The 22,355-nt window shown below is 42.5% G+C and overlaps 1 protein-coding gene across 26 annotated transcripts in view; it reads right to left on the bottom strand.

Moving 5' to 3' along the window:
* The window catches only part of UXS1 (UDP-glucuronate decarboxylase 1), a 120,666-nt gene that overhangs the window by 67,184 nt on the left and 31,127 nt on the right, over positions 1-22,355 (bottom strand). For 4 of the 26 annotated variants that reach the window (XM_036355340.1, XM_036355351.1, XM_036355352.1 and 1 more), the window contains exons 2-4: positions 14,449-14,476; positions 13,069-13,117; positions 11,680-11,723 (exon numbers count right to left, since the gene is read on the bottom strand). In XM_036355340.1, the coding sequence (XP_036211233.1) occupies positions 11,680-11,723; positions 13,069-13,117; positions 14,449-14,476 (121 nt within the window). Of the gene's footprint in view, positions 1-6,132; positions 6,189-6,849; positions 6,968-11,679; positions 11,724-13,068; positions 13,139-14,448; positions 14,477-16,006; positions 16,131-18,206; positions 18,330-22,355 lie in introns of those variants that run through there. The other 22 variants (XM_036355353.1, XM_036355365.1, XM_036355362.1 and 19 more) reach the window with 14 other exon arrangements.

The raw sequence follows: 22,355 nt of genomic DNA, 5'->3' as shown, positions 1-22,355 counted from the left end.
ACAAGAGCTTTGCTAAACTTTCTGGCAGAAAGAGCATATAAAGTCTCAAGTCCAAGGCATACCTTTGCCAGACATCTGTGACATATCTGGGCTTGATTTTAACAAAGAGAAGAAGGGCTCTGGGGGAAGGTAGGGCCAAGCCTATTTCTTCCTTTCTTCTGCCCCATGTCTTAAAACATCTCAGAGGCTTGGGGGCATTACTGGATTTTGTAGATTATGGATCCCAGATATGCGGGGCCTGCCTGTCCTCTAAATGAGATGATCAAAGAAGAACAAAAAGAGAATTTAACTCTTCTGGAGTGGGAGCCAGCAGCTGAATTGGCTTTTAAACTCAAGCAGGCCCTCCTTCAGACTCCAGCCCTGAGCCTTCCCACTGGCCAGGATTTCAATCTATACCAGGGGTGGGCAACCTTTTTGACTCGAGGGCCACAATGGGTTCTTAAACTGGACCGGAGGGCTGGAACAAAAGCATGGATGGAGTGTTTGTGTGAACTAATATAAATTCAAAGTAAACATCATTACATAAAAGGGTACGGTCTTTTTTTTCAATAGTTTTATTCATTTCAAACAGGCCAGATCCAGCCCGTGGGCTGTAGTTTGCCCACGGCTGATCTATACGTAACTGAGAGGGAGGCATGGCCCTAGGGGTCTTGTCTCAGCTCTGAGGCCCTGTACAGCAACCAGTGGGATACCTGAGTAAGGAATTAGACATCATAGCAAAAGGCTGTCCAGCCTGTCTCCGAATAGTAGCAGTGGTAGCCCTGCTACTACCAGAAGCTACCAAATTAACACTGGAGGAGACTTAACTGTCTGCACCCCCATGTGTCTAACCTCTTAACCTCTAAGGGAGGACTTTGACTCTCAGAGAGCCGTCTCCTCAGATACCAGGCACTTTTACTAGAGGGGCTGGATGTCCAATTAAAAATGCCCCACACTGAATCCAGCCACCTTCCTTCCCGAGGATGGTGAAGACATAGGCATGACTGTGAGCAGATTATAGTTTAGACTCATGCAGCAAGGGAGGACCTAAGAGAAACCCCCTTAGAGAACCAGGGTTAATACTCTTTACAGATGGACACTCCTTCGTGGAGCAAGGGGTCGGGAAAGCAGGCTATGCGGTTGTAACCTTTGATATCACTATTGAAAGTCCACCCCTCTCTCCTGGGACTGGTGTCCCGTTGGCAGAGCTGACTGCCCTCACAAGAGCCTGAAGTAAGCCAGGGTCAGAGAGCCAACACTGACACAGACTCAAGTATGCAGATTTGGTTCTCATGCCCAGGGGGCTATTTGGGAGGAAAGACACTTTTTGACAGTCGAGGTCAAGGATCTCCCACTAAATACCATAAGGAGATCGACAGGCTGCGATCAGCAGTCTCCCTTCCCCTAGAAAGGGCAGTCATACACTGCCGAGGACATCAGAAGGGCATGGACGAGGTTTCAGAAGGAAGCAGGAAGCTGACCTAGCTGCCAAGGCACTACCAGGGAGCCAGAAACTGAGAACATGGGCAACCTTTAATCTGGGAGGACTCTCTTAGAGAATTAAAGCCCAATACACCCCAGCTGGAAAGGATGGGCCTTGCTCGCGGACACTCTCTGTATACCGCAGAATGGATACAAACTGAGGAAGGTAAACTACTCCTTCCCGAGGCAGTAGATGGAAAGTTATTCGAACCCTACACCAGGCCTTCCACCTGAGGAGTGCTGAGATCCATCTCATAGGCAGGACTCTCTGGAGAACTACCCAGTAGGTCATTAGGGCCTGTGAGATACACCAAAAGAATAATCCTCACAATAAAAAGCTTGCCCTTCCAGGAACTCAAAGGACAAGAAAATACCCTGGGCAAGACTGGCAGATTGATGTGACCCATATGCCTAAGTCAAAAGGGGATCAGTAACTCCTCGTGTAGGCAGACACTCGCTGATTGGGTGGAAGCATTCCCTTGCCGGACTGAGAAGGCACAAGAAGTAGTTAAAGCCCTTGTCTCGGTAATGGTTCCTCCTTTGGGTTGCCTAGGACCCTCCAAAGTGACAATGGCCCATCATTTAAAGCAAGTGCCACCCAGGGGTTTCAAAGGCTTTGGGTAGTCAATAGCATTTACATTGTGCTTGGAGACCACAGTCCTCAGGGAAGGTGGAGAAAGCTAATGATCTTAAAGAGACATCGCAGAAAGCTCACCCAGGAGACTCACCTTCTCTGGCCCACAGTGCTCCCCATACATAGCATTACTCAGAATTAGAAACACTCCTCAAAACCTAGGCCTTAGTCCAGAGGTCCTCAAACTTTTTAAACAAGGGGCCAGTTCACTGTCCCTCAGACATTCCACACATGCGCACTGCGGGCCCGGGATGAGTCCACTGCTAAGCAGGACAGGCAGAGGCAGCAAAAACTCCCGGCGGGCCGGATAAATGTTTTCGGCGGGCCACATGTGGCCCGCGGGCCGTAGTTTGAGGACGCCTGCCTTAGTCCTTATGACAGTGGTTCTCAACCTGTGAGTCGCGACCCCTTTAGCGGTCGAACGGCCCTTTCACAGGGGTCGCCTAAGACCATCCTGCATATCAGATATTTACATTATGATTCAATACAATAGCAACATTACAGTTATGAAGTAGCAATGAAAATGATTTTATGGTTGGGTCACAACATGAGGAATTGTATTTAAAGGGCCAAAAGGTTGAGAACCACTGCCTTATGAGATGCTTTATGGCCGTCCATTCCTCGCCAATGATCAGTTATTGGACAAGGAAACAGCTGCACAGGTACAGGTATTACTGCCCTGGCCAGAAGAAACTGGCATTTCCCGCTTCTCCCCTGGAGACTCAGTATTGGTGAAGTCTCTCCCTTCTCTCTCATCTACCCTCAGTTCTCTTTGGGAAGGGCCATATACACTGATGCTGTCTACACCCCAGCATTCAAGGTCAACAGAATTGACTCCTGGACTCACCACTAGAGAGTGAAAGTGTAGGCACTGGGTGAGACTGAGGAGAGGAAGGACCAGGAGGAAAATCTAGCAACACAGGATCAGGGTGACCAGTACTCCTGTGAGCCCCTGGAGGATTGAAACTTCCCTTCCGGAAGACCCCTGGAGAATCCACAGATGCCAGATAAGTAAAATGTTCTGGTATCTCTGGTTAGTCATTCTCTTCATCTCCTTAATAGTTCTTATCTTTCTTTTTTGAGGGTCGCTGAAACCCTAGAATAATTCCTGGGGGACCCATTTTCTGCCCCTGCTGGGACCCTGAATATCTTAACTAATCTCTTGAAGCCTTGTGGAAACCAGGGCAGGAGAGCATATTCCAAACTGAGCGTCAGGGTCCTGATTACCTAGTCCTTACTAATAATACCACCCCCACCCCCTCCGCCCAAGCCGCCGCCTCCTCCTCCTCCTCCTCCTCCTCCTCCTCCTCCTCCTCCTCCTCCTCTTTCTGTGCACGTAGGTCTACCCCATACCTCCTGGACATCTCCTAAGTCCTCACTATCTTTCTCGAACCCTCAACCTAGCACATCACCTCCTCAACACCACCAACCCATCTCTCTCAAGAGAGACTATTGGCTCTGTCTTCCCCTCTCATCAACTAGTGGGCTGTGGTGGGTGGGCGGGGCCTCCCTCTGAGAGGGAAGCCTGGGTCCCGGGTGCCTGCGGGAAGGAGGCCAGTGCTGGCAGCACGGGAAGGAAGGCCTACTCTTGCACGAATTTCATGCATCAAACCTCTAGTCTCTAATAAGGAATTAAATCCAAAGTATAGAAAGAATTCACACAACTCAATAACAAAAAACTGATTTAAAAATGTGCAAAGGATATGAATAGACATTTTTTGAAAGAAGACATACAGATGGCCAGCAGGTACATAAAACGATGCTCAACATCATTAGTCATGAGAGAAATTTAAATCAAAACCACAAAGAGATATCACCTCACACCTGTCAGAATGGCTATGTCAAAAAGACAAGAAATAAGTATTGGGGAGGATGTAGAGGATTGCTGTGCACTGTTGGTGGAAAAGTAAATTGGAGTGGTACTGTGGAAAACACTATGGAAGTTCCTCCAAAAATTAAAAGTACAACCACCATGTGATTTAGCAATTTGTCTTCTGGGTATTTATCCTATAAAGATGAAAAACACTAATTGGAAAAGATATATGCACCCCTATGTTTGCTGCAGCATTGTTTACAATAACCAAGATATGGAAAAAGTGGATGAATATAAAAAGCAGTTGTGGTACATATATACAATGTAATACTACTCAGCCATAGAACAATGAAATCTTGCCATTTGTGACAACATGAATGGATCTTGAGGCTAGTATGCCAAGTGAGATAAGTCAGACAAAGAAAGGTAAATACTGTGTGATTTCACGTCTATTTGGAATGTAAAAAACAAAACAAATGAATAAGCAATACAAAACAAAAATCATACACACAGAGAACAGGCTGGTGTTTGTCAGATGGGAAGGGGATAGGGTGATGGGTGTAATGGGTGCAGGGAGTCAATTGTATATGGTAATGGATGTTAACTAAACTCACTGTGGCAATCACTTTGTAGTGTACATAACTATTGAATTATTAAGTTGTATATGCCAAGTTTACCTCAATTTTTTTAAAGTACAAAGAACATCAGGAAAATATCAAAGGAAATTCTATAATTCTCATATTTAAGAATATCTTGTGTGTAAGCCTTGCCATATTGGTAAGTTATTGATTCACTTTTCACAGATAAATATTATTATTCTCTAAAGAAAATTATTGCTGATGGACAGACTTTTTTTGTGACAAACATAAAACCTGTAGTGGGTTATTTCTATTTTTTTAAGCTTCATTAAAATCTCAAATTATGCTAGTCATATCAAATTCTAGCTCTCATCCATTGGAATTTTACAAGCAGTATAATTTCAACACTGAATCATGGCAAGAAGGATTTTAAACACAAATAACCTTTTATTACTATCTGAATCTGTTTAAAATACTAAAAACTTTTACTCTAGTACGAGTTGAAATTAATAAATTTCCTGATTACATATAAACTACCAATTAAAGAAATGAAGAAAATGAATCATTTTGATTGATGAATTTTATCCATCCTTATTCCTCTTTAATCATATAATGAAAACACTTAAATCAAAGACAAAAAATTGCTCTCCAATTCTTTCCTCTTATCCTGGACTTGATAAAAGGCTTATACAATGCTGATGCACATCATCTGAACTCATCACAAGAAAAGAAGATTACATAAACTTAATGAATGTTATTATTTTTCTTTTGTAAGCATCTAAGACCCAACTGTTACTCCAGAAATATAAAGTTTTCCTAATACAATAGAGGAAAATGTCCTAGTGTCTGAAGCTCAACTGTTTAAGAGAAAAAACTGCAACAGAATCACCCTCAAAGGGTGAAGAAAAAGTTTCTTTGTAATCTGATTTAAATAAAGTTTCCACCATATTACACAATTCTTCACTGCCAGCCACATTACCTGGACTCAATTCTGAAAACTTCCTGATATATTTTGGTGAAAAAAGCAATTAAATGGCTCAACATGACAGATTACAAACAATAATTTCTTACAGCACTTACATATGATACTAGGTTTTATACCCTCTGAAGTCTTTTCTTGGTTTGCAAATAATTCTCTGAGACTAATCAATATAGGCTAGAAACCATCTGACCACTTTGTATGGAATTAAATTTCAGAAATTTATTTAGAAATGCACAAGGTTTAGAAAAAGAAGGTCCTCTCTTCTCCCAATGTTCTGACCACCTGGGTATTACACTCAAATGCAGAAAAACAAAAACATTTATGTAGACATTTATTTAGATCATCATAGTTTCTAAAAATCAAACTCATAGCCCAGCCAATGTGGCTCAGTGGTTGAGCATCGACCTATGAACCAGGAGGTCACAGTTTGATTCCTGGTCAGGGCACATGCCAAGGTTGCAGACTCAATCCCCAGTGTGGGGCATGCAGGAGGCAGCCAATCAATGATTCTCTCTCATCAATGATGTGTGTGTATGTATATGTATGTGTATGTGTGTGTATATGCATGTGTGCACGCGCGTGTGTGTATATATATATCTCCCTCTCCCTTCCTCTCTGAAGTCAATAAAAATACATAAAAATTAAAAAATAAAATCAAACTCACAGAGGATATTAGAAGAACTTTTAACACAGGATCATTGGTTGGGCTCAGGAAGACCTCTGAAAAAGTAAATTTAAATAAATATATACATACATCCACACACAAATAATTTCCCGCCCTGGAGAAAAATACATAGCTTTCATCAGAAATAGTTCTTGACAGCCCTGCCATGTGGCTCAGTTAGTTGGAGAATCATCCCAATGCACCAGGGTTGCAGGTTATATCCCCAATAAGGGGAATCAACCACCGAATGTATACATAAGTGGAACAACAAATCAATGTCTCTCTCACCTTCTCTTCCTTCTCTCTCTCTAAAATAATAAAAAATATTTTTTTAAAGAAATAATTCTTGACAACTAAACTATAGAAAAATGATCATTCACTACTGCCTGAAATTTGGCTGAATAGAAGTCTTACAATTACGGATTTAAAGAAGCAGCCACATGAGACTGGTAGGAAGGGCAAAGATGTGGAACAGACTGGTCCCACACCCACATGTGGTGATTAAAAATTGGGAGGAATATCTCATTTCCAAAGGTTGCCTCCTGAATTGCAAGGGGTCCCAGTCCCACACCAGGCCCCCAGCTCAGGGTTCCAATGCCAGGAAAAGAAGTCCCCATATCTTCTGGCTATGAAAACCAGCATGGACTGCAACTGAGGGAGACAGAGGTTACTGGAGTCCCAGGAAGTTCCTCTTAAAGGGCGTGTGCACAAACTTACTAGGACTCCCTCCTTCTGAGTTTTAGTACTTGGGCAGCAGCTTGAAAGGCACCAGAGACACGCAGGGAGGAACTGAATTGTCCGGCATCAGAGCAAGAGCTGGAGAGGCAGCTTTCTCCTAGACAGAAGTGCAAACGGGGGCCATTGTTCCTTTTTGAGAAACCCCCAAAGATCTGGCAGGCTGGTTCCATATTACAGCCTGTTAACAACCTGGCTCACACTACTCACTCCATCCAGGTAAGTCCCTGAGACCCTGCCCCACCCAACTTGTGGGTCCACCCAAGTTGTTTCCAGTGGCTTTTCCATACGAATGGCCTGTCTTGGCTCATCCTTCAGACTTTCCTAAAATCTCTCAAACAAGCAGCATCTGGCCTTAGTGTGCATCTCTTGCTAAGATACCCCAGGCCCAGCAGTAGCAGCAGCCAGTCTTGGCTTACAACCTGGACTCAGCCAGGCACCTCCAAATCCAGAGCAAGTAGCAGCCATTTACAGACTGCTTTATAGCTCATGCCAGCTGGCCCTGGGCAGAACACAGGTACTGGCTGACCTTGGCCTGCACCTCCTGGGAGGCCGCAGAGCCAGTGCATCCAGTGGACAACTTCATACCACAATGAAGCATCACCCAACCCCAAACACCTCCACAAACAACACACTCAAGTGGTAGACTCAGTGGGCACCAAAGCCACTACAGTAAGTCCTATTCTATGGGGTGGGCTGATTCTCCACAGTGATCCTCCACTGTGGTCCAACATAGGAGGTCGGTGGATGCAGCCAATCCTTGCAGCTGACCAGCTCTGGGGTAAATGCCTCTCACTGACATGCCAACAGCAATCTAGGCCCACACAAGGAACACACCTTGAGAGCCCAAGGTGGGGCGGGGGGAGCGGAGGGGGCTAGCCTGTGTCACTGGGCCGTACAGAATATCGATATTAAGCCACTCTACCAAGTCCAGGAGATATTGTGGCTCTACCTAATACATAGAAACAAACACAGGGAGGCTTCCAAAGAGAAGAAACAAAAAACATGTCCCAATGGAAGAACAGAACACAACTCCAGAAAAAAAAACAACACTAAAAAAAACAGAGACAAGCAATTTACTACATGCAGAGTTCAAAACACTGTTTATAAGTATGTTCAATGAACTTAGTGAAAACTTCAACAGCACAAAAAGAGCGAGACAAAAATGAAACATATACTAACTAAAATGAAGAATAATTTACAGGGAGTCAACAGGACAATAAATGAAGCCATGAATCAAATCAGTGATTTGGAATATAAGAAAGCAAAAAACACCCAATCAAAACAGTAAAAGGAAAAAAAGAACAAACAAAAATGAAGGTATTTTAAGAGCTTCTGAGACAACTTCAAGTATATCAACATTTACATCATGGTGTGCCAGAAGGAGAAGAGAGCAAGAAATTCAAAACCTATCTGTAAAAATACTGAAAGAAAACTTCCCTAACTTGGTGAAAGAAACAGGCATACAAGACCAGGAAGCACTGAGTCACAAACAAGATGAACCCAAAGAAGCCCACACTAAGACACATCATAATGAATCTGCCAAAGAATAAAGACAAAGAATCTTAAGAGCAGGAAAAGAAAAGAAGTTAGTTACCTATAGGGAGTTCCCATAAGACTGTCAGCTGATTTCAACAGAAACCTTGCAGGCCAGAAGGGAGTGGCTAGAAATACTCCAAGTGATGAAAAACAAGATCCTAAAACCAAGATCACTCTAGCCTACAAAACTATCATTTAGAATCTATGGACATATAAAGAGCTTCCTGGACAAGAAAAAGGTAAAGGAGTTCATCACCATACAACCAGATTATAAGGAAGGAAGGAAGGAAGGAAGGAAGGAAGGAAGGAAGGAAGGAAGGAAGGAAGGAAGGAAGGAAGGAAGGAAAGAGGGAGGGGAGGAAGGAAAGGAGGAAGAGAGAAAGGGATGAAGGAAGAAGAAATTAAGATAAAAAATGTGAACAATAAAATGACAATAAATACATATCTATCAACAATTGAATCTAAAGTAAGCAAATAGAATGGGAACAGATTCATTGATACAGAGAATATATACTAGAGGCCCGGTACACAAAATTCATGCACAGATAGGGTCCCTAGGCCTGGCCTGCGATCGGGGCTGATCTGTGGGGCAACCGGTGGGGAGATAGGGGGTGCCCACTGACACTGCCTTGGTTGGCCTGGCGCCACCCACTTGCTGGTCCCATCCCCCAGCACTGCCAGTCGCCTCCCTTTTCGGGGCAACCGGCAGGTTGATCAGGCCCCCCCCCCCCCCCCACTGGCACCTGCCTTGGCTAGCCTGGGGCCTGCAAGCTGGAGAAAGCTCCTTCATTGAGTGTCTGCTCCCTGGTGGTCAGTGCGCATCATAGCGACCAGTCATTCTGCTGGTCCTTCAGCCATTCGGCCAATTTGCATATTAGGCTTTTATTATATAGGATTAGGGGCCCGGTGCACGAAGATTTGTGTACGGGGGAGAGGGGTGGAGGGGTCCCTCAGCCCGACCTGCACCCTCTCCAATCTGGGAGCTCTCAGGGGAGCCCTCTCCAATCCGGGAGTTTCTGTCGGTCTTTGCAATCATATGAGCGAATTGTCTGAGACCTCCAACCAAGTTTGGTTTGTTGCTCACAGAATAATAGAGGCATTTTTTTTCTTTGCTTCATTGGTGGAGATTTCCTGGAAGTTTTAGGATATCTTCCCTTTAATTTTTCCTAGACACTCTGATTTTACTTGTCTCTCTCCTTTGCTTTCCCTCCATCCCCCACCGCAACAGCAACTTGCTCCAGGCTCACTTTGCTCTAGTGTCTAAGAGATCCGTTTGCCACCAGAACTACGATTCCCAGCATTCCTGGTGCTCCCCGTGCTCTGAGCTTCTGCTTCTGGTCCTGGGGCTGCCATCAGAACTACTATCCCCAGAATTCCTGGTGCTCCCCGTGCTGGGAGCGACCGAGGGAGCCACAGCCCCCCAAGCTGCCGGCTCTCCCACTTCTCTCCACCCAGCACCATGTATGCAAATTAACCCACCATCTTTATTGGATTAATTTGCATATTCACTGATTGGCTGGTGAGCATAGCAAAGGGACAGTCAATTTACATGTTTCTCTTTTATTATATAGGATATATATATATATATATATATATATATATATATCTCCCCTCACCCAAGGATATTTTTTCCACCGATTTCCAGAGAGAGTGGGAGGGAGGAGAGGAGGGGGAGAGAGAGAAAGAGAAACACTGATGTGAGAGAGATACATCAATTGCTTGCCTACCGCACACACCCCTACAGGGGCTGGGGAACCTACAACTGAATTACGTATCCTTGACCTGGAATCGAACCCATGATGCTACTATCTGCAGGTTGACACTCTAACCACTGAGTAAAACCAGCCAGTGCTACAGAGAATACTTTGATGGTTGCTAGATGAGAGGGAAGTTAGGGGGACTGGGTGAAAAAGGTGAAGAGATTAAGAAGTACAAATTGGTTGTTACAGACTAGCCATGGGAATGTAAAGTATAGCATAAGGAATATAGTCAATAATATCCTAATAACTTTGTATTATGTATTGGGATGTAACATTTATTAGGATGATCACTTAGTAAATTATATAATGCCTAATTACTGGGATGTAAATATGAAACATATAATAATGTACATGTAATTGAAACATTAAAATTTATTTAAAATAAAATAAAAGCAGTTATTAAGTCTACCAGACCTGAGGCCCTGAACCTTCGCTTTCCTGTTGAAGTGCTTGGTTGTTCATCAGCTGCTCGTTTAATTGTGAATTTTCAGAATTTTTTCACATCAAATCATACAAAGTCAATTCAAACACATGGGGGCAGACATTTGCAATGGCTAAGCATGAGGTTTGACCATGATTGGTTGGTTATTTTTAGTTTGTGATGCATTTTTTTCACGTACTAGGCAAAGTACTGAAAATTAGGTACAGCGGTATAGCGGCAGATTCAGAAATTACCAAAATATCGGTACAGTGGTCTGGTAGGGTTAATGACAAAAGAAAAAAAAGTTTAGAAAACACTGCATCCAAATTTTAGAGTAAAAATTTACCATGTCGTGCAAAGGCTCTTGTCTTGATAGTGCCTTACATTTTTTCATACTACAGAATTAATTACTCGGTTGAGATAAATCCTATATAATAAAAGCCTAGGTGGCACCGTGCGACATCATCACAAGATGGCCACCCCCACATCGTCACAAGATGGTCACCAAAAGATGGCCGGCGGGGGAGGGCAGTTGTGGGCAATCAGGCCAGCAGGGAGGGCAGTTGAGTGTGACCAGACCAGCAGGGGAGGGCAGTCAGGGGCGACTAGGCCAGCAGGGGAGGGCAGTGGGGTCGACCAGGCCTTCAGGGGAGGGCAGTTAGGGACAACCAGGCCAGCAGGGGAGGGCAGTTGGGGGCGACCGGGCCTGCAGGGAAGGGCAGTTGGGGGCGATCGGGCTGGCAGGGGAGCAGTTAGGCATCAATCAGTCCTGCAGGGGAACGGTTAGGGGGTGATCAGGTAGGCAGGCAGGCGAGCAGTTAGGAGCCAGCAGTCCCGGGTTGTGAGAGGGATGTCTGACTGGGATCGGGCCTAATCTGGCAGTCAGACATAACCCAAGGGGTCCCAGATTGGAGAGGGTGCAGGCCGGGATGAGGGACATACTCCCACCCCGTGCAGGAATTTCGTGTACCAGGCCTCTAGTGTGTGTGTGTGTGTGTGTGTGTGTGTGTGTGTGTGTATTATACTGACCTTCTAAAATCAATCGTAAAGATATAAGCATTTTCCTAAATGCAAAACAAAAAGCATACATACCTTTTTTCCAAATCTCTTATTTTCTCTCTAAGTGGTTCAACAATCTAAAATAAAAATAACCAGTATCAGCAAAAACAGGGCTTTACCACTTTCACCTTGCTCTGATGTTCCAGAGAGGTATGACATAATGCAAAACAGATTTTAAATTCCTCCTACAATGCACTTCCAGTTTGAAATTAAGCTTTACCACTTCAATCACAATTCCGGAATCAAGATAATAAATTGCACACTGGAACCCTTACTCCACAGATGCATAAGTCTCTGAGGAAATTAACCTTTTTACTTTCCTACCTTACTATGAACAATATTAAAGGTGGTTCAGGCTCATAAAAATAGGCAGCTCAATACTACTGGTTTTTTTTTTTCAGGAACTAAAAATCCCCTAGTTGCTGCCCACAAAAGCATATCATCTTGCTTCTGCATGTTATCTCTAGGGAACCAGCTCTAACACAGAAATCACAGGCCATAAGTCAATCCCTATCTGTGTTAACACCTTGAGCATGAACAGAACAACAAGGCAACCCAAGGGCTTCCCCAGGAATTCAGCATCTGGCTTCCAATGAAAACGAGGAACTCCTCATCCCTTCCCAGGCCCATGTTACAATAGTATATTCATATCTACATTTATTTGACTAAAACATAAGCAATTACTTAAAAATATAAGGTATATTACCAACTAAAGGAACTAGCTTTCAGTGAGGGAGGTCTGTGATTTCTCTGTCTGCACCTACGGACACTCTTTATGTTCCCAGAGTCCTAGCATCTCAGGCAGACCTTTTTCCTTTCAGCATCTGCTCAGGTAGAGTGGATGCTGGCACTGGCCTCCATCCCTCACCCAGGTAATCACTTCCTTTTCTCTAAGAATTTCTGGAAAGGTGCACCAAAAAGTCACATAAAAGTTTAAACTCATTTTGCCTTTAAGATAGAATGTGTTTTAATAGAGCATGCCTTTATAAAATGGACAAAAACTGACACAAAGATATATCTTCAGCCTAACAATATTAAGTCTCCTATTAAATAAGGGATTTTTTTTTTAAATCCTCATTCAAGGACATGCTTAGAAAGGGTGGGGGGCAGCGGGGAGAGAGAAACACCCATCTGAGAGAGAAACTTTCAGTTGGTTTCTGTACGTGCCCCAACTGGGGATCGAACCCACAACCCAGGTATGTACCCTGAGACTAGAAATCGAAGCAGCAACCTTTCAGTGCACAGATGACACTCAACCAACTGAGCCACTCTAGCTGGGCAGGGATCATTTTTTGATAAATGGTCTCAAAATCATAGATCAGCATCAAGTTGTGACAATAAAGATACCAGCACAAACAAAAGAACTGAAGTAGATAAATATATGGAAAAAAACAGAAGCAAAATATGGAAGAGACTACTAACCTCTTCAATCTTTCGTTCAAGTTTCATTTCACCATTTTCCTGGATAGACCTGTTGAGTAGAAAGCTACAAAACTGAGATCAATTGAAAGGCTTTATGACTTCAAGAGTTATTTCTGAACAAATGTCCACCACAACACAAACCAAAGTCTGAGACCACCTCTCTCTCCTTTCCAAACATCAGTCATACTAGAGGCCTGGTGCATGAATTCATGCACGGGTGGGGTCCCTCGGGCAGGCCAGGGGGAGGGGCCACGGGAGGTTGGCTGGCCAGGGGGTGGGATCCTGGGAGGTTTGCCAGCCGGCCGGGGGAAGGGACTGTGGGAGGTTGGCTGGCTGGGAGGAGGGACCGCAGGAGGTTGGCTGGCTGTGGGAGATTGACTGTGGTAGCGCACTGACCACCAGGGGACATCTCCAGCGTTGAGCGTCTGCCCCCTGGTGATCAGTGCGTGTCATAGCAACCAGTCAACCGGTTGTTTGGTCGCTTAGGCTTTTATATATATAGAAAATGAGCCAATGCCCTCCTGAAGGGGGTGCAGTAGAGAAAAATAAGTCAACCAGGGAGAGGAAATCTAAATCCATCTCACACATTCACTACTGCCTTAGCACTGTTTCTATGAAATAAAATAATCTCACTTTCACATTATACCCAACAAGGGATTTTAAAGCAGGAGGTGTGTCTCTACAAGAGTACAAGCCTGACTGTTGGGCTTCCTGGGGATTTAACCAAATGGAGTTTTTCCAAGGAAATAAACAGAACTCCTTTAAATGGGGGCAGAACACCCCACCTAGCCACACACAGAAGCCTTTGTCAGGAAACACACAAGCCCTGGTGGCAGGAATTAGCTCAACAAGGCCCCTCCTTGAAAACCAACCCAATATGAAAAGCCTGGTGGGGGCATAGCAGTATTAAACTTCCAGATCCAGTTCAATCACTACATCATGACTGCTTTCTTAATTTAGTTCTACTACCAAGAAAAACAACGTGGAGTAATTTTTTTTTCTAATAAAACTATACTAACTGCACCGAATTTGTTTTTACAATGAACACTTATTACATGTTGATGACTTTTTAAAATTGACACAAGGATTTCACTTTTATAAGTATCCTTCCTGCCCTAGTTAGCAATACAAATAATGCACAGTGAGGCCAGAAGATTCCTCGGAAAGGACAGGTGGTCTCAGCATCCACGTGGCCTGATCCTTAGAGCCAGGGACCAGCAGCATTCCTCGAGAAGATCCACAGAAGACAAGCCCAGATGTGTGAATAGAAAAATACTTGGCTTTATTTTTAAAATTAAATCCAATTAAGCCATGATATCAATGGTATATATGTAACAACTGAAATGTGTCTACAAAACCCAAATTATTAAAATCAATTACCTCATATTAACGTAGTTGCCCCAAACAGCTGTAAGAGAAAGAAGAAAAAGATAATAATCAAGTTCATGACATTCATGGATATCAATAAATACAATTTTAATTTTTAACCAATGTTTTAAAGTTCACTAAGTAAACCAAATTATAGATCATGATGACATTATAATGCACACTTTTAAAATATTAAGTCCAACTAAAAAGTAAGTGAAGCCCTAACTGGTTTGGCTCAGTGGATAGAACATCGGCCTGTGGACTGAAGGATCCCAAGGGCACAATGCCTGGGTTGCGGGCTCTATCCCCAGTGGGGGACGAACAGAAGGCAGCCAATCAATGATTCTCTCTCATCATTGATGTTTCTATCTCTCTCCCTCTCCCTTCCTCTCTGAAATCAATAAAAATATGTATTTTTAAAAAAGTAAGTGAAAACATGATCCCATATATCCCTCTAATTTTGGAATATCTCATTTGGGGTTCAGCATTCAATAGTGCCGAGCCAGTCACAAGGATCAAGGACCACATGCCTGAAAAACACAGAGGGTTCAGCCCAAACACTTCCTTTAAGTGTTGATGAGAACAAAATCCAGAGAAGTTACGTAATGGCCTGATGTTGTGCCTTAATTTCAACTAGAGCAGCAGTTCTCAACCTGTGGGTCGCGACCCCTTTGGGGGTCAAACGACCCTTTTCACAGGGGTCGCCTAAGACCATTGGAAAACACATATATAATTACATATTGTTTTTGTGATTAATCACTATGTTTTAATTATGTTCAATTTGTAGCAATGAAATTGGGGGTCACCACAACATGAGGAACTGTAATAAAGGGTCGCGGCATTAGGGAGGTTGAGAACCACTAAACTAGAGTCATCCATCCTTTCTCAGCACCTATCCCATCTCACTTAGACTGCAGTGTCTGGGCTACTGGGCTGCCTCCTTGATTCAAGACACCTGTAGAGAGGGTTACCGTGTCTACAGCTGGTGGTCAGCAAATGTGCATAAATCAGTGGGGTACAATAGCAAAATTTCACCATGGATAACTTTGAGAAATAATACTGGACCATGAGCGAGCACTTCAAGTGAGTGAACAGAGGGTTACATCATACAGAAACCTTCACCACGAATGAGTGGTCCTAAGTTATTATACGCACTCAGCCCTTATTTGGTCACTCCCTAAATGCTGAACAACTCCCAAGGACCAAGTGCTTGAGAAAGAAGGAGAGCAAATAACAAACATCCTCCCCATTCCACCTTCCCCAACTTGAGAAAGCCTTGAGGTTAGAGCTAATCCTAGGCATCTTCTGATTGCTACTCTCTGGTACCTAGTAGGGTCTTAATTCATGTTTATTGAATAGAACTGTGTCCAAAATCATGCCCCTATTAAGAAACACACATTGTTAACACATTGTGGACCAGTAGTTTTATTGCTAGCTTTACCCAGTGGCCAAATAAGTTTCTATTGAACGAGTACAAAAAACGTTTTACATAAATGTTACAGGCACGCTTTAAATTTAAATACCCATTGCATTTTGAAATTACTTATTACATATTCTTACAAGCTAATACCTTTTTAAAGTATGATACTTTGCAAAACACTGTGTAACACGAAGTGAGAATTCTCTTCGCAATGTGTTAAGAAGGGACAAGTTGATCCCATCAAATCATATACTTCTTCAAGTAGAGGAGGAAACTATGACAGAAAAGATATTAATAAACTAACTAAATAAAAAGTGGCAAGCGAGCAAGAAATAGGAGAAATTAAAATGAATCACAATATTCACTATTCCTCAAAAAAGCAGAGACTATGTGTACTGTTTATATCTTTGGACCATGTGATTTTCTTTTGAGTATTATCCTCAAGCCATGAGTATACATATAGGAAAGCTCCCTTCACAAATCATGTCCTTATTTATAATTTAAAAAAAAAAAAAAAAAAAGACGGAGGGATAAACCAAAATATCTGACAATTGGGAAGCTGCTATCTATATTATACCACCATCCAATGAAAACAGAAAGCCATTAAATAGGACCAGAAAACTATATTGTAACATGAGAATACAGTTATGATAGTGTCAGAGGGAAAAAATATATGAAGTATGACTTCTGCTATTAAAAAACACATGGAAAAAGAAGTGTGAAAATGCCAAAACACTTGAGTTTAAATAGTGAGGTGAAGAGAGACCTCCTGCGCCATGCCTCCCCACCCGGGCTCCAGGATCCAGTGCTTGAGGACCTAGTGCTGTGAGTGCAAGCCAGAGGGACCCCACACTCCTTCCTGCCCAGGTGCCAGAGCTGTACTAAAATTGCGAGCCAGAGGCTCCTAGGGCACAACCCTGCCTCAGGCGCCACAGCCCATGCATGCCAGAGGGCTCTGGAACCTCACAGGAAGTTACATACCAGAAGAACTGTGCACACATTACTGCCGACCAAGTATCTGCAGCAGACAACACCCAATTTGAACAGCAATTGGAAAAAAAATTTTAAAAAGCAGGAGGAGAGTTTAAGGAAGCTTTGGAACAACATGAAACAAAGCAATATCCACATAATAAGGGGTGCCAGAAGGAGTAGAAGCTGAGCAATGAATAGAAACCCTGCTTGAAGAAATAATGACACAAAACTTCCCTGACTTGTGGAACAAAAAAGTCATACAAGCAGAGTCCCAAACAAGAGGAACCCAAAAAGACCCACACCAAGACACTTTGTAATTACAATGGAAAACATTAACAACAAAGAATCTCAAGGGCGGCAAGAGAGACAGAAAGGTACTTACAAGGGTTCTGTCATTAGACTATAGGCTGATTTTTCAACAGAAACACATCAGGCCAGAAGGGAATGGAATGAAGTATATAAAGTAATTAAAAGCAAGGGAACTATTATCCCTTTAGACAAAAAAAGTCTAAGGGAGTTTATTACCACCAAACCAGCAATTCCAGAAATTCTCAAGGGATTGGTGTAAGAAAAAGAAATAGAAAGATAAAGAGAAATACAGACATAAAGAATAAAAATGGCAACAAACAAGTACCTATCCATAATAACCTTAAATGTAAGTGGATTAAATGTTCCAATCAAAAGGCATAGGATGGCTGAATAGATAAGAAAACATGACCCACTTATACGTTGTCTGCAAGAGACCCACCTCAGAACAAAGGACTCACACAGACTGAAAGTGAAGGGATGGGAAATTTTTTTCAAGTAAATGGAAATGAAAAAAAAAAAAAAAAGCTAGGGTAGCAATACTTATATCTGACAAAATAGACCTCAAAGTGAAGGCCATAACAAGAGATAATGACACAAAACTTCTAGGTTGTGCCCTAGGAGCCTCCGGCTCGCAATTTTAGTACAGCTCTGGCACCTGGGCAGGAAGGAGTGTGGGGTCCCTCTGGCTTGCACTCACAGCACTAGGTCCTTTTGTTCCACAAGTCAGGGAAGTTTTGTGTCATTATTTCTTCAAGCAGGGTTTCTATTCCTTGCTCAGCTTCTACTCCTTCTGGCACCCCTATTATGTGGATATTGCTTTGTTTCATGTTGTTCCAATCCCACTAAATACTAAAGGGATTGATACGACAAGAGGATATAACTCCGGTAAACATATATGCACCCAAAACAGGAGCACCCAAATATATAAAAAAAAACTTCTGGAAGATTATCAAAGGAGAGATGGACAGCAATACAATCATAATAGGGGACTTTAATACCCCAGTGACACAACTTGGTAAATCTTTTAGACAAAAATTCAACAAAGAAACAGCAATCCTAAATGACTCACTTGATCAGATGGAACTAACTGACATCTTCGGAACATTTCACCCCAAAGGCACGGAATATATATTCTTCTCACATGCACATGGGACATTTTCAAAGATAGGCCACATATAAGGACACAGGCTAAGTCTCTACAAATTCAAGAAGAATGAAACTATATCAAGCATCTTCTCAGATCGCAATGGCATAAAATTAGAAATCAACTACATTAAAAACACTCAAAAACAATCAAACACATGGAGGCTAAACAGCATGCTATCAAACAATGAATGGGTTACCAAAGAGACCAAAGAAGAAATAAAAACATACTGGAAACAAATGACAATGAAAACACAACAATCCAAAATCTATGGGACACAGTGAAAGCAGTCCTGAGAAGGAAGTTCATAGCACTACAAGCTTACCTAAAAAAAAAACAAAACCCACACACAAACACAAGAAAACCTGGTAATAAATTATCTAAACCTACAGCATAAAGAGTTAAAAAGAGAGCAACAAGAAAAGCCCAGAGTAAGTAGAAGGAAATACCAGAGCAGAAATAAACGGCATAGAGACCAAAAAACCAACAAACAAAAACAAAGGATCAACAGAACCAGAGATGGGTCATTAAAAGGATAAACAAGATTGATGAACCTCTAACCAGGCTCACCAAGAAACAAAGAGAGAGGACCCAAATAAACAAAATCAGAAATGAAAGAGGTGAAGTTAACAACCAACCCCACAGAAATACAAAGGATTATTTTTTAAAAAAGAAAAATACTATGAACATCTATATTCCAACAAACTGGAGAACCTAGATGAAATAAACATAGTTCTAGAAAAATACAATCTTCCAAAACTCAATCAGGAAAAATAAAAAAAACTAGAACAGGCCAATAACTACTGGTGAAATTGAAGCAGTAATCAAAAAAACTTCCAGCAAACTAAACCCTGGTCCAGACAGCTTCACAGGGGAATTTACCAAATACTCAAAAAAGAACTGACATCGACGCACCTCAGACTATTACAAAAAGTTCAAGAGGAATGAACACTTCCAAGATCTTTCTATGAAGCCAGCATTACCCTAATCTCAAAACCATATAAGGACCCTACAAAGAAAGAATTATAGACCAGTATCCCTGATGAACATAGATGCTAAAATCCTCAACAAAATATTAGGAAATTGCATACAGCAATATATTAAAAAGATTATACACCATTACCAAGTGGGATTTAATCTGGGGATGCAAAGCTGGTACAATACACACAAATCAATAAACGTGATACAGCACATAAACAAACTGAAAGACAAAAATCACATGATCATATCAATAGATGCAGAAAAGGATTTGACAAAATCCAAAACCCTTTTTTGGTAAAAACTCTCAGCAAAGTGGGAATAGAGGGATCATACTTCAACATAATAAAAGCCTTATGTGACAAACCACAGCCAACATCATACTCAATGAGCAAAACCTAAAACCATTTTCCCTAAGAACAGGAAAAAAAAAACAGGGATGCCCACTTTCATCACTCCTGTTCGACACAGTACTGGAAGTGCTAGCCATATCAATTGGACAAGAAATAAAGGGCATCCAAATTGAAAAAGAAGAAGTAAAACTGTCATTATTCATAGATGGTATGATATTATACAGTATAAATAGAGAGAACTTCTACGTTTTGGGTTCAGAATTTGACAGAGGCATTCTGCTCTGAACCCGTGCGCAATAAAGATAACTCCTAACTAATTGGCTCATGAAGGCATCTTGTTTAGCTCGCTGATTTATGATATAACATTTGGAGGCCCCAGCGAGATAAGAGACAGGTGCCTACCGGCACCTGGTCTGGGTCGCCTGCGACGGACAGCCTCCCTTGCCTGGCTGCCAGGCCCTAAGGAACTCTATGGGATGTACCACCTGATGAAGTTCCAGGGCCCCAGGGACTCTTTTCTGTGGTCGTGACAGCCAGACAAGGGACAACTGACATGCCCCTGCATTCTTTTGGAGTCATCGGAAAAAGCCTCCGGCGATGAGCAAATTCAAATTCAATTAAGAAATTTTGAGTTCACTTTCCTGTGTTTGACTAGTCATCTTGCTACTGAGAGGAGGACTGGACGCAGTCTTAACTTCTCCGGTAGGTTCTCATCGAGACGTTAGTTGAGAACTCCGTCCTGGGGCATGGGTTCGGGGAGTGGGGGGCCACGTCTGTTTCTGTTAGGCCCCCATGACTGTTTCTATCAGGGGAGTTGAGCAGTGTTCCAGTTATCTTCTCAGCTCCCAAGAGTACCTGTCCTGGGGGTGTGAGTGCCAAGGGTACCCCCATGTCCATCAGGGGAGTTGGACAGTGTTCCGGTTATCTGCTCAGCTCCCAAGAGTGCTTGTCTACTGAAAGTGCGAGTACGGATGTTTGTCTGTCTGTCTCGGCATAATTATCTGTTCATTAACTGGTTTATAAATAGAAGTGTGAGAGCCTGCGTAAAAGCGAAAGCTACTTTGATTTATTCTGTACTTCTGTTGACTCGTCTGCTTAAAATGTTTTATTTATTTAAGGCTGAACTCCATGACAAACTGCAAAACTCCTAAGCAGCGCTGGTGAGATTTATTTTTCTCAGGGACGTTTGCTCTCTGTCAAGGAGGGAATCAGCCCGCTAATAAAATTTCTGTCTATGTTTTCATAATAGGGGCTTTGGTTTGCTCTTCACTGATTTGTGATTTGGCTGTATTAGGTTAAAAATTTTGGAATTCTGGGGTCAATTTAAAGGTATAAAATTGTAAAGGGTGTAGCCCAGAGAAGGTTAAAACAAAGGCCGGCTAGGTTCCAAGATTGCTTGTAAGAAAAAGCAAGAGGAAAGACTTCCAAGTTAACTATTTGAAACAAAGTAGTAAAAAGCTATAAAACTGTTTTCTTATCTCCTCTGGTGGACAGAGGTTCCCAAGGACAGAAAGAGAGGCAGGACTTGCTAAACTCGGCAGGGCGGAGATATTTAAAGGGCCCCACCCCTGCCTGTGACGTCATAGTCCCACACATGCCAGCCGAGGCGGAACTTAAGACTTGTTGGGTTAAGATTAATACATTTTCTCATGGCTTGTGTAAGGCGAGAGAGAAAGATTGCCAGATTTTTGATAATTAACTGCTTTGTGGGCTGCCTTTTTCAGCCCTTCTAGTAAGCAGAGAATCATGTAGTCCCAAGACCTGTGACCTGCCTGCCCTTCCTGATAGATTTACAGTGGGTCTATTAGGGACAGCATCCGCTCTGACTTGGGGAGGAAGAGAGCAGAAAACTGCTCCGGAGCAGGTGTGAGATAGGATAGTAGGCTCTCAGCCTGCTGAGATAGAGAAGCCCTAGGCTAGGGGACTGGGGGATAGTCGGAGAGATGAAAAGTAGTGAGGAGGATTTGAGATCCACTGGGGGCTTAGAATAAAGAAGGGAAAATCTGTAAGGGAAAGCAACTGTTACAGAGAGAAGAATGTGTCCTTAAATGCAAAAAGTCTAAATATACAGGATCTCAGACCTTGTTTGCCTGCTAAGGACAGAGTAAATGGTTAATGCAGAAAGGGGGAGCGTTGGCGGGGAGAGCAGAGAGAGATAAGTTTTTGTAGATTTTTACTGGCTGGTTTCTTCAAGTCCACAAATTTTCTGCAAAGCACAATAAATCTTCCTCTGCCCCATTTTATTCTCTTTAACCCTCCAATACACATAGAGAAAATCTCATTGTCAAGCCAGATTTAAAAAAAGTTTGCCTCCAAGTATGGCAGGGTGGGGCTACTGGGTACTTCTTGGGCAGCGTTGGAATGTTTAAACAGAGAAACTTTGGGATATAGTATTTTATTGGCCAGATTACAAAGGGTTATTTCTATGGTCAGAAAAAAAAGGCCAGTACAGGTTACTGAAGATATACCAGGAAAAAAAAGAATGTTAGAAAGACTAAGGCATATTTATGCATTTTTGAAGGACAAAGAAAGAAGGTTTAAAGGCTAATTTAAAAGTATGAAATTTATAAAGGTTATGTATGTAATAAAAATGGACAGAGTAAGGTTTCAGTAACAGGCAGAAAAGAACAGGACAGGAGCAGACGTATCTCGGGAAAAACTGAACTCACAGGAGCCAGGTAATGGAGAGGTAGAGCTGAAGCCCGCAGCCACCCTGGTGATTTAGAGCTGGTTGCTAGATAGA

Source organism: Myotis myotis, unplaced genomic scaffold, assembly GCF_014108235.1.
Source record: "Myotis myotis isolate mMyoMyo1 unplaced genomic scaffold, mMyoMyo1.p scaffold_m19_p_22, whole genome shotgun sequence".
Taxonomy (NCBI): Eukaryota; Metazoa; Chordata; class Mammalia; order Chiroptera; family Vespertilionidae; genus Myotis; species Myotis myotis.
Note: the sequence above shows the minus strand (reverse complement) of the source record. Positions and strands in the feature narration are given on the sequence as shown.